The 12,678-nt window shown below is 38.1% G+C and overlaps 1 protein-coding gene across 1 annotated transcript; it reads right to left on the minus strand.

Annotated features, from left to right (window-relative positions):
• Nucleotides 1–1,518: 1,518 nt before the first annotated feature.
• On the minus strand, nt 1,519–11,695 carry LOC139122999 (annexin A7-like). Its single transcript, XM_070688937.1, has 10 exons — nt 11,566–11,695; nt 8,958–9,039; nt 8,495–8,589; nt 5,906–6,019; nt 5,532–5,622; nt 4,840–4,976; nt 4,078–4,267; nt 3,678–3,736; nt 3,140–3,262; nt 1,519–1,856 (listed from the first exon to the last, which is right to left on the minus strand). The coding sequence occupies exons 1-10, from the start codon at nt 11,578–11,580 to the stop codon at nt 1,797–1,799; spliced, it is 966 nt and encodes a 321-aa protein (XP_070545038.1). The 5' UTR covers nt 11,581–11,695; the 3' UTR covers nt 1,519–1,796.
• Between the last annotated feature and the right edge of the window lie 983 nt (nt 11,696–12,678).

Here is a 12,678-nt window from a genome sequence, read left to right on the forward strand (position 1 = left end):
AAAATTCTGACCATTGTTTCATTACAAAATGGCTGTTAATTTAAAAAGTTCATGCTTTTTCACAAATTGTGTTATGATTTATTTTGTGGAAAATTTATACATTGCTCCTGTAGGTTTGACCTCTCCATCCCTGCGATGTAATGGATTGCCCCAGCATATATCACTTTAACTGTTTGTTAGACGTCACTGGCAACAGCCGCAAAATGACACGTTGCAAAAATGCCGAAAAATCTCTGGTCACAGCTGGTGTCATTTCAGACATGACAGACCAGCAAAACTCAGCCTTGACATTTACACATGTATGTCGACAGAGGGCGCTATCATCCGACCGGTGAAGTATTACGATTGGAACTAATTTGGGATAATTGATTTTCATATTTTCAAATTTCTCAAAATTTTAGTTGCCTTATAGCTGAGTGTCTCAATATTACAAATTGCTCATAAAAATAAGTGTGTAACGTAGCAAGATGAAGCAGATGAGATAACGTTTGAAGATTTTAAAGACATTACTTCACCATCCAATTATCCCAAATTAGTTCCAATCGTGTTGTTTATATCAAACCAAAGGGACCATGACCGAATCTAGTCTGCTGGTCTCATTGTACTGAATAAAGTGATCTCTGCTTAAAAAAATACTGATTTTTTTCCATATAAGGTGTGATATCGAAGACTTGTGGATGAAGTGAATCTCCCAGTTCAACTGACTAAATCAAAGTGAGAAGTGCAAGAGACACCTGTTTGAATCAAATGTTGATGTTTTGTGGTTGGAAATTATTCTTGATGTCTTCGTGGTATGTATTAGTTTCAGGGTCCTCAGAAGCAATAAGATAAAACGTACAAATGATAAAATAAAAACAAAAAACTAATACACGTGGACAAACAATATATAAAATAGACAATTGATAAATGCAAAACAAACAGCAAACTAAAAAATAAATTAGTATATGTATGGATGCATGCATATGCGCATGCAGTATGTATGTATGTATGTATGTATGTATGTATGTATGTATGTATGTGTATGTATGTTTTTTGTTTGTTTGTACGTACGTTTTCTGCCTTTTAGTTTTAGGACCCTGTGGTTTAATAATGTGTTCATTAAACAGTTCACTGACTACCAGCAATCTTTGCATCTGTCTCATGGCATGGCGGGACGACTGTGCCTAAACCACGCATACTTTGCCGAATTCAGTAAAACTTGTCTGTAATTCGATTGCTATCGCATGACCAGCGCCAAAAATTAAATAGTGCCTGTCAACAGAGACAGAAATCGACCTAATAAATTAGACGTGATGCTAGGACTGTGACGAAACGTACAAGTACAAATTTCATACTCGTACATAAGCTTATGTTCCTCTCCAAAATAACAGTCATTACCACAGACATATACTACTTGATCAATATTCCACACATGCCCTCAGAAAGTTGATAGGCTGACTCATGCCGTGCAAAAAAGGCAAGTGAAGACGCTAATTCTACCGAGAAAAAAATACTTTTATTTTTAAACTGACAAGTTTGACAGATTGAAAATCCATTTCAATATGTCCGAGAGAAGTTTTTCTCAAAACTCCAGTTTAAACTGAAGAAAAACGTGTCTTGTTGAAAAGCTGAACGTCTTGTCTTCAGAAGGCGGAAAGTAATTTCTTTTTCCTTAGAGAAATTTTCTTCTTTGGCAGATCTCACTTTTTGTCATGGGAAAGCGGAGCTATGTTTAAAACTACAAAATTATGATATCAAGTACTGAACGTAATACTAGCGACAGAACGGCTGCCCGAGCGGTAGGTATCAAAATTCGTTTATTCTGGTCCGCCACATATGGCAAGCAACATTGCTCGGTAGTCTCCGGAGGTATCCCCCTGTAAATATGGAAATAAAATAGAGATTAACAGTGAAAATTAATAAGTGCTCCGGGATAGATCATCCATACGTAAAGATCTGTCGTTTGAGGGCGCTCCATCGCAGCTTCTTCGAATCGTTGACACACCTACATGGAAGTGTACATACTGAACGATTTTTTTTCCAGCGATCCGCTCATGGAAAACCCGTACTTACAAAAGTTTAATTTATGCAGTTTGTCAAAACTGGTTTTTCTCCAAAATGAAGGTGTGACTCGCTTTAATATTGTAAAACCAGCTCTGTTGTCATGACACATCTACAATCATTTGTCCAATAAATTGTATTTGCATATTTCGGAATCGCGAATTTTCGGCTGTTCGGGCGAGCAGCGTTGCACGTTAACTGTGTCATTCTGGACAAGCAGCTAATTGAGCGTTGTGATTTTCTAATGTTGGCTTGTTAGATCTAGTAAAGTTTTAAGTTTTGATGTATTTTCTGTTTTTCTGCAACACACAACGGCTTGTTCACGTCCAAAGTAAATGTCGAAAGACCTGGTATTCAACTTATGAACGTACATGACAATGCATGTTAGCAATCCGACGTTATGTCTGAAAACATAATTCTACTATGGACCAGAATTCATTTGTCAGCAATGACACTGCATATTACACAAATTGTGTCTTGTTTGAAAGCCAAATACGCAGTATTTCAACATACTATGGTTGGGAAAGAACCAGCAAATTTATTTGTTTTCCATGATAAATGTAGTGGAAATTTTATCAAAATTCAAAGCCATTGTCCCTTTTAATTTCAATCGGATGTAATTTTCAAAAACTAGATTTAATAAGAAATAACTTCTAGGACTCATTTCTTGCTTTCCGTCTGCTATTTTTTATTTCCTTGGCTAGGAAGTAAACTTAGTGAACACGATTAGAACTAATTTGGGATAATTGGATTTTCATATTTTTCAAATTTCTCAAAAGTGTTAGGTACTGAATAGCTGAATATTGCAATATCGCAAATTACTCATAAAAACAAGTGTGTAACTTAAAAAGAAAAGCAGATGAGGTTACATTTGTAGATTAAATCGACATTACTTCACCATCAAATTATCACAAATTAGTTCCAATCGTGTTACTGAAAAAATAACTTCAATTTGATTATAATGACCGTAACAGTTTGTTTATTTTGTCAATTTTGTACCAAATGCAATAACATTCATAAGAATGGCAAGATAACAGTTAAAAATACAGGAATGCCTGGATGGCAATACCCTGATGATGCAAAGATAAACCATACTCACAGCGATGGATTTTGCAATGGGCACTTTGAACATTTTGAAGTATTCGCGCTTGATCTGGACCAAGTCTTTCTCGCATCTTGATACCAGGATACGAACCAGGGTTTTGTCATCCGTTCCCAGTCCCTGGGTGTTTAAAATAAGATAGTAATCCATTCAACTTGACTATACAATATGATAATGCCTCGAAAATAAGCTAGGACAGATCTCAACTTTTGGCACATTGTAAAGGGTTTAGTATAATCGATAAAGTTTTTTGGATTTTTTTCCGTCTTCAGTCTTACAAAACGACACTCGAAAAGTTACATCCTGCGTCACTCCGTTAATTATGAGTGAGTGAATGAATGAATGAATGAATGAATGAATGAATGAATGAATGAATGAATGAATGGATGGATGGATGGATGGATGGATGGATGGATGTGAATTGTATTCTTCGATATATCTGAAATAGATTTATATTTAGGAAGGAGAGATGTCTACTTGTGATATAGAAAGCAAATAGTAACTTCGAGGAATATATATTATAATCTTTCATTACCTTCATAGCTGCATGCAATTGCTCGGCAAAATATGCAGGCTTGTCCCGGACAACCTTGACTGAAATAAAGATTTACAACGATAAACATTATATTGACATATCATAATATAAAGTCATCCTAACTACCTGACAAATAGATAGATGATTCTATAGTGTTGTGGTCGTTTACTGAAACGTTTGCGATTCCCCCTTCTCTCTCTCTCTCTCTCTCTCTCTCTCTCTCTCTCTCTCTCTCTCTCTCTCTCTCTCTCTCTCTCTCCTCTCTCTCTCTCCTCTCTCTCTCTCTCTCTCTCTCTCTCTCTCTCTGACGAAAATGTCAAAATACTATACCAGCTACTATCAATATCAGATCACCGAGTAGACACCACTGAATAAAAATCGTTTTGCAAGCGGAACTCACCGATAGAAAGCATCCCTTTCTCAAGATTTCCGGACATTTCACTCTTGATTGAGGCTTCGATTTCTTTCTTGGCCACCTTGGCGTACTCATCGAAGGTCGCACGGAGTTGGGGATAGCTTCTCGTAGCCAATATCATATTGAAGCGAGATTCGTCAGTTCCCATAGCTTTCTCACCGGCCTCAAACAGTGCCTGTTGGAAGATGCTTTAGTTTAAATCTGGGACCCCCTCATTACAAAGACTCCACTGCAACGCCCCTAATTAAATATATCACAGATCACATCTGTCGAAAATATTACAGATATCGTTTCTGACAAATTTCAAATGATGAACCTACAAATTAGCTTACATTTACAGGTCATTCTCAAACGAAGAGCCTGTAATTATCATGGAATTGCGATTGCTGTAAATATCAATACCAATACCATCGATATTCATGACTCTAGAGGGCGGTAAACTTCATCTCGTTCTTTGCCGTGTGTCGGATTATCCTGATTGCAAATATGGTTACTTTCATTCAGGACTAAGCGAACAGAAAAATGTGATAAATGATGGAATATGTAAGCTGCCTTATCACGATATTTGCAGACGAAATACCTTGTCCTGTAATTTCCTACTATTTCAGAGTTCTGTGCAAACACCTCACCATGATAATTCGAAGAAAATGAAGTAATGTAAACAAATCCGTATTTGTAAGATTACACAAACAAAAACAAAAACGACATAACTGTCATTGTGTTTAACGTTTCTGGTCATTTATTCACCTTGGCATCGGCTTTTGCTTTGTCGGAGTCCACTTCGGCATTTTCGTCTCGGCCACCAGTTGAGAGTGACACAAACAATTTTTGCAAGTTTCCAGACGTGTCCGATCTTATATCTTCCTCCAGCTCATTTTTAAATTCTGAAATAAGCAAAAAGGCAATGTTACGAGTAACGCACCATTCCGAGTCCAACTTTACAGCGAGATTTATACTACTGCGTCTTTAACAGATAGAATTTCATTGCACAGGAAATTTCGGTACCAGTGGACGCGTAGTCAGATATTAAACTTTGAGTGGTGTCGACCTCACAGCGGTAACACCGGAAAATCTCACAAAATCTCGTAATTATTTTGCCTTTTTTACAAAAAATATACATCCCACGATCGCGAAGTCACATATTGTACGAAAACCGGTCAATAACTTATGAATTAATGTAAAATAATTCTGTTGAATACAATTTTTCATTATTGCGCGAGTCGAATATTCGTTTTGGACGCTTACAGCCAACCGTCACAGTTTTTGGCCTGCCGTATTAGCATGATATAGATTTCATGTTCACATTGCACGCTGTGTCGGTTTTTTATCAGTATTAAATATGTACGAACATTTCGTATACCGCACATTCACTGTTTGAAAGTACGAGATGACAAAACAATCACACATCATTGTTGCCGCGCTTGATTCAAAAGACTGACCTTTCTTGTAGATTAATTTAATGGCTGTTATTTCAGCGTTGTTTCTAGAACACAGGATTTCAATCAAAGCATCTTCGTCTGTGCCGGCTCCCTGATGAGAAAAAAAAACAAATGTAGGGTGATGGGAGCTATGTAACGTTGAGGGCGTCTACTGAAAAGGAGCAGCTTGTGTGGGGTCCCATTTGTGCATTAAAACTAATACCAAGCTAATGAAGCTAGAATGAACTACATATTTCAGTGTTTAGACTAAACAAAGTTATAAATTACATTCTTTACTGTAGATGTTGTAGGATTGTAACCATAGCAACGTGACTTTGTTGAAGATTACCAAACGAGTATGTTTGTTCATAATTTTGAATACACTTGCTGCATACCTTCATAGCTCTCTTCAGTGCGTGGGCGTCGAATAGCGGCGATGGCATCATTAAAGCCAATACGATAGCTTCTAGTTTGCCACTCAATTCGCTCTTGAAATCCTTTATAAGGTCCTGTTGATTTTCAAACAAGATTATCATAAAGTAGTTATATCTATCTATTTTTTCATTTAGCATTTGTCTAGTAGAAACTCGTAGGGAATATTGATATAATCTGTTCATGGCATTATTTTTGGTAGTTGTGTGATTACCGCTTTCTTTAGCAATCACTTGAAAAGGTTTTTTATACTACAGACAAAAACATAGTCGTGATCTTTTCGTTCTCCATGAAAACGTCAACGTAATCACCACCATCGGTTGCAGAAGTCTTACATTTCCATCGGTTGGTAGTTGAATATTTTGATTTTGCTTTCTTCATCACCACCAAGTTTAACACGAATAGTCACGCCATGGTAATGAATGAATGACAGAAATGCTTGCGGATTAGCATCTTTTGTCAGCAAATTAAAGGGACATTATTTGTATCTTTTGACCTTATATTGTTGCAAACAAGAAGTTGATAATGTTGTTCGACTAATTGAAAGATGTCTAAAGAACGGTCGACCATAGACAACTTCCATCCCGTTTGCGTACACTGTATAGAAAAACCTTGGATCAGGGGTTAATGGTGGGCTACGTTGACCTGCGATCAGACCACACTAGCTAACTGGGCCGCTGTAAGCATCCGCGTGTAAAAAAGTAAACCACACGAAGTGAAAGTCGTCGAGAGCTCAGCGTAGCAGTTTCGGGATTCCCTATTACCAATGCCGTTTGCTCAGTTACATTTTGACAGTCAGTTTTTCATGGAGATCCTGACGGCCAATCCTGCTCTTAGATCACCATTCTTTGCTGCTACATAGCACATTTTTGTGATGGGCATTTCAAATGCCTACAAGCTGCAAGAAGCCGACGACAAGGCCCGGTGACAAGGCCTGTAATAATGCTGATTTTTTTCGTCTCGTTTGTACCTCCATATGTGGACTTGCCCAAAGCCTGTGTGCATAGAAATGTCAAAACAGAGGAAAATGAAGGGATAAACTTCAGTAGACAGTCATGAAGCATATAAAACAGAGGGGCCTCTACTGTCTGTGATTGAAGCTGCTTTGGCGACTGACACGTACATCATGTACATTGTTGGGTGAAAGCTAACTCTGCGTAGCAGGGCTGTGCCAAATCGCTGGCAGCACCTCGGTTGCGGTGTGCAGTTTCTCCACAAATAACAACCCATTTTTAATCCCAAACTCGCACTGAGTTTCGTTTTCAAGCACACCCGCCTCGCCTGGGTACACGATTAGCCCTGCGTACAGGTCTTTGTGTTCCCGGCGCTATACGGCGTGGAGGCCGTATAACGCCAGGAACACAGACCTGCACGCAGGGCTAGGTACAGGATGTGCTCAGCTACGCAAAACCCACTTTTGGGAGTGGGACGGAGGCCGTAAGCGACGTTTAGGGTCTAGGCAGCTGTCATTGCGATGTACTCACTTTTGGTTCGAAATGGGATTCAACTGATACAAATAATTACACGATGCATTGAGAATAACAACATTCGAACAGATCTTGTGTGTCGAGAGGTGACTCCAATCGCGAGCAGTATCAATCGACAGTACAGTACCCGCTCAGCGTGGTGTCACGATGTCACAGATGCTACGCCGTGCACTGTTCTGTCCGGTGCGATGTTTCCAAGTTCAACAAGTTATCATGTCATGTTTGTAAAACAAACCAACGTAATGGCAAGAAAATGCCCTAAAAATCTTAAAAGTTGCCGAAGATTTGTTAACGATCAAATGCACAGGAAATGCATTACTCTGTACCTGTTTCACTACCACCACAGCAATCTGACATTGTTTTAGTTTTACCATTGACCCAATTGCGTTTATGGTCTTATTTCTGTTTCACAGTCCCTATCATCGATACTAAAATCAGACTTACAAGCAAATGCCCTGTTTATTTCACTATTTGATAGTAGTTTGTGAGACGTGCATTTGTTTATGCGACGTGAGCTCATCGATATGCATTGTGCTGAAGATAGTGTGTAGGTGACGGCCGCTCAGCGTTCTAGTACTTTGATAGTTGACGTGTGCGTAGTAATATCGGTCATGTGCTGGGGTTCAATCATGGCGGTTGGTTCAAATCGCGCGGACGCCTTTACCAACATTGAACCTTGCCGTAAAGAGCAGGAAGGTGGGATTACATATCCTTGACGCCGTCCATAGTCACAATTTAGGTCTCCCATTGATTTGACCGGGGATCTCAGTCATCGAAAAAATGAAAAAAAAAATCAAAAGATACAAATAATGTCCCTTTAATAATTTACATTATGGTGTGCGCACAAACGCTTGGCAACGCAGTCAACTCTCCAATGCACTATGCAATTGACTATCATATCAAATAGTCTGTCAGTCTCATAAATATAATGCCGGGGAAATAAACGCTTTTCAAGAGAATTCGGCAAACATCAGTCAGAGGTGGTCTAAACGACAATAATAGAGAACTGAAATATTGGACACATATTGGCAAGAGAAATCACAAACAAACAATTGTTATCCTTACACGACCGAACATAGTCTTGTAGTCGATGGCGGTCTGAACACGCTGTGCATTGCTCAGATTTGTCAACACTTCGATGATAGCTTTCTCGTTCGTGCCTAGAAAAGTAGAGTGACAGAAAAAGTGTGAGCGCTCCCCATAGACTAAAAGGAGGGAAAGAAATTAACAACCACCGTCGCGATCACTCTTGATGTCGCATGGGTGGAGGACGCACTCAAAGATTTTGACGCTACACCCCCATTTCATAGTGTCGAAATCCAACTTTGCCAAAGAAAGCTATGGGGTAGTACCAAAACGTTGAGATGAAAGGGTTAATGCCCTGATCATGAATATGATTCACACTAACTTCCCAAAAGCACATTCAAGGTCGCCAATATTTGTTGAGATAACCATGGAGAGCAATGATTGTCTTCATATTGATGTGTTCAATATTAGAATTGACAGTGATACGCAAGCATGAACTCACCCAATCCCTTCATAGCCTTCCTTAAAGCTTCAGCCTCTTTCTGGCCATCGAAGTCGGACTTTGCCTTCACGGTACCTCCTCCCTAATATAAGAGGGCAGGCAAAAGAGAAATGTCATTCTTTTGGTATAATTTAATTTTACTGACATGCAGTGACGAATAATATTAAAGGACAGAACCTAAGTCATAATACGACTAGCGTTATTTCTTCTTCATATTATTTTACTTTTTTCGACAATGCAATAAAAACTTGGAATATTAGTAATTTTGCATATGTAAACAATGAGTGCTATTGTAACACATTAATTGCCTAAGATTAATTAACTTACGGATATTGTTTGATTGGATGTGTTGAAGATGGAATGTTGCATGATTAATTAAGTCATACTTTGAGTCACCATTGTAAACAATCTGCTATGCATCAAATTTATGTGAAATATTTATAAATGCTTTTCAAACAAAATGTTAAATATAAACTCGAAGCGTGAAGCAAATGTCTGCAGTTCGGCAATCCCCTGTCATCCGTAAATATGGATAAACCATCAGGAATTAAAACAAAAATTTGATTTCCCAGCCGCCGCGGTTCGAATATTGTTCGAATGACAAGCTAGAGAAATTCAAATCAAACTTTCTGTATTTTCTGTACAGTCTGACATTGAATACCTACGTTTCAACATATTGCAATTTACAGATGGAATTTAAAATTCATAAAGAGAAAATATCAATGCTTATTCTTCCTTTTCTCGTTATTAGTATTTCCCGTGTTTTGTCTCTAAAATGATATGTCAAAACATGACCTGCCTTGCAGTCAAAAATGACTATATTGTCAAGATGAATGCGTAATATAACTAGCTAGAGAGAAGGACGAGCTTGGTTGTCTTTTTCATGTTTATCGTGGTATGTTTAAATTGATATGCATCGACTACACTGATATCATCATTTCTGGTCAACTCAAAATCTGTGAATGTCCGAAGACTATGCGTATCTAGACTGGGCGTGTCCTCTTGCGAGATGTGTGCGAAAGGACAGGTTATATTGTCACACAACAATGACAATATATCGTGTTCGGTATTTTCTAAAGGGGTTTTCGGAATGATTTTTCTCGCTAGGTATTTAATATCTGCTATCACATCACTATGATACATCAAAATTTCACTTGGAAGTGCACAGTATGTATGCAAATTGGGGTCAATATTACCCTGCGCGTCGTTTTCCATAGCGAATCAATTAGATAAGACATCTAATATCTCGTTGCTAAGGGAAGTTTCATTCACTTGGAAACATCTTATACTTGACACTCGTACGTGAGTCATTATAGTGGGTTGAAATTTAACCTCCCATCGGTACAAATTTCTTATTACGTCACTAGTCAAAAACAGCATTATCCCCCGTACAAATATTATGTATAGTTATACTTCCCGAATACACTAGGGTTTTTATCTGACCCATGAACAATGCTAAAGCATCTCGATCTATATTACATACTCCCTAAATTTGACATTTCGAAGCTGGAAATGACCATAGGTGACGACTGATGTGAATTCGACTGATATGATGTTGTGATGCAATATGACGCAATGAGAAGTATTTTCAGATGTTTGGCTATACGATTTAATCAGTAACCGTATTTCATCTCAGATATAAAAGACCTATGGAGTATGCACGGACCGTCTTACGTGGTTTGGACACGCTTTTCTTTAGATTATATTCAATATATTCAATATAAGAAGGCAAAGAAGACATTCGAAAAATTCAAGCTGCATCGAATATTGGTATGCATCTTCTTCTGTTAAAAACCCAGGACAGCTGATGTATTTAATTTGATGTTTACAAACAAGATGAAAAGTTCGAAAACAGTCGATATGAAAGAGAAAGAAAGAAGTCTTCCAAAAGAAATTGCATTTTTATTTCAGATTTACGGTCTCATTTTCATTCTTCGAACCGTCATTATTTTAGTTGATAAGGTTTGTTAACGGCACGAGGTGTTTTGGGTAATAGTTGCTGGACACATTTCATAAATCTGTTGCACTTTTATATATTTCCTTGATTTCATCTGCCACTGATAGCTTCATTCAAATGTTGACAAAATAAAGCAAAACGTAAGATTGTCTATAAACAGCCGTTGATTTTAAACCAAGGAAATGATTCGATCATCACTGCAAATAGCTAGAACCTGTAACAGCGCCGTACCCACAGGCAATTGACTCAACAAACGTTTAATATCGATGTACGCATGTACGTGGTGACCCAGATTACACTGGTTGAGTCGAGCGCTTCTCGGTGGATGGAACCAACATGCTTGGCGTTATTTATTGAAATTTCACATAATTGTTTTCCAATTACAGTGAATTACAAAGTGCCGATTGAGTTTAGGACGTATGGAAATGTTAATGTTCGCAGCAATATTCTGAAAGTCTGACACCTCATTAAGATGAAGAGCTTGGAACAATTGCGATTTTATAAGACCCCTTCATGTATGACGTATAATGGCGAGGCCGCATCTGGCTGTCTTGTCTTCGCTCTGCGGTACCGAATACATCATCTGATATTCAGAATATTGTCATAAGTTGGTTTCGTACGTAGAATCGTTAGAGTAAAACTAAAGCTTACCTGAGCTTCTGCCATTGTGACTGTCCTGCGTATACTGTAGTGACTGGAACCTTGCGAAGACTCTGCTACTCTGCGAAGGAGTGGGTGGATGAAATATTTCAAATCTTAATAAGCTAGGGTTGGCCTGGAAGATTATCCGAAATGTCAACACCGTCGGTCAATGTATTACATAATCATCCCTTTTAAATTAACTGGTTCACATTCCGCATCATCTCAGTCTATATTTTGACCTTGTATTTCAATAGTTAACATCAGTTTGTAAATAGATGTTTGGTTCAACTTCACTGGCATTTAAAAGACTGTGTAAGGTATTTAAATAACAGAAAAGAGTTTCGATGAAAACTACAAATGTACATGTGAAATGGCATAGATAAACATGAATTCTTTAATAGATGTGAAAAAGTACAATAACCGCTGTATAAATAAAGTGTAACTTCTGTGATCGGCAATCGATGGTTTGACATATTAATGTGACGTCACGACGATGATGACGAATGCTATAAGAAGTTTTGTTAAATTTAAGAATCTACTGAACAGGGTCGAAGATAGGCTACTGAAGCAATATGAAAAGAGGCTTTCTTTACATTAAAATATTATTAAATATATTCTCCAATCCCGGAGAAATCTCTGTTCATCAACGTGTAACCTCTGTCTTGTGAGACGAAGCACAGGTGACTTATCCGAAATTTACGGAAGTCCGTATTGAAAATTATGTTATTAGCGGCCTGCGAGACTGCTTTGGTACTACATGACGCGCAGAAGGGATGTCTCATATATCGATCAAAATGCGCAAGCGTGAGCGTTAGGCTCAATGAAATGTATCAATGTTTACTCTGTTTGAGGTTAACTTACCGAACTGTCAATATTAACTGCGCTTACAACATAAGTTGTTATTAGCTAAATGTTACATGCGACATGCGTACAAACACAGTAATTATGGGATAGAACTATAATCTGTGTGCACTTACAGCACACTTTCAAACACTTGAACACTTGAACTAATGATCGCTCGTCATCGCTTCGTTCCCTACAAGTGGACATGTTGACTTGGTGTGACTTTTATTCCGTTAAAAAATATTCAGGCCTGGAAAATAATGGGTTTCTGTATCAGAA

The sequence above is a fragment of the Ptychodera flava genome, chromosome 22 (genome assembly GCF_041260155.1).
Source record: "Ptychodera flava strain L36383 chromosome 22, AS_Pfla_20210202, whole genome shotgun sequence".
Classification (NCBI taxonomy): domain Eukaryota; kingdom Metazoa; phylum Hemichordata; class Enteropneusta; family Ptychoderidae; genus Ptychodera; species Ptychodera flava.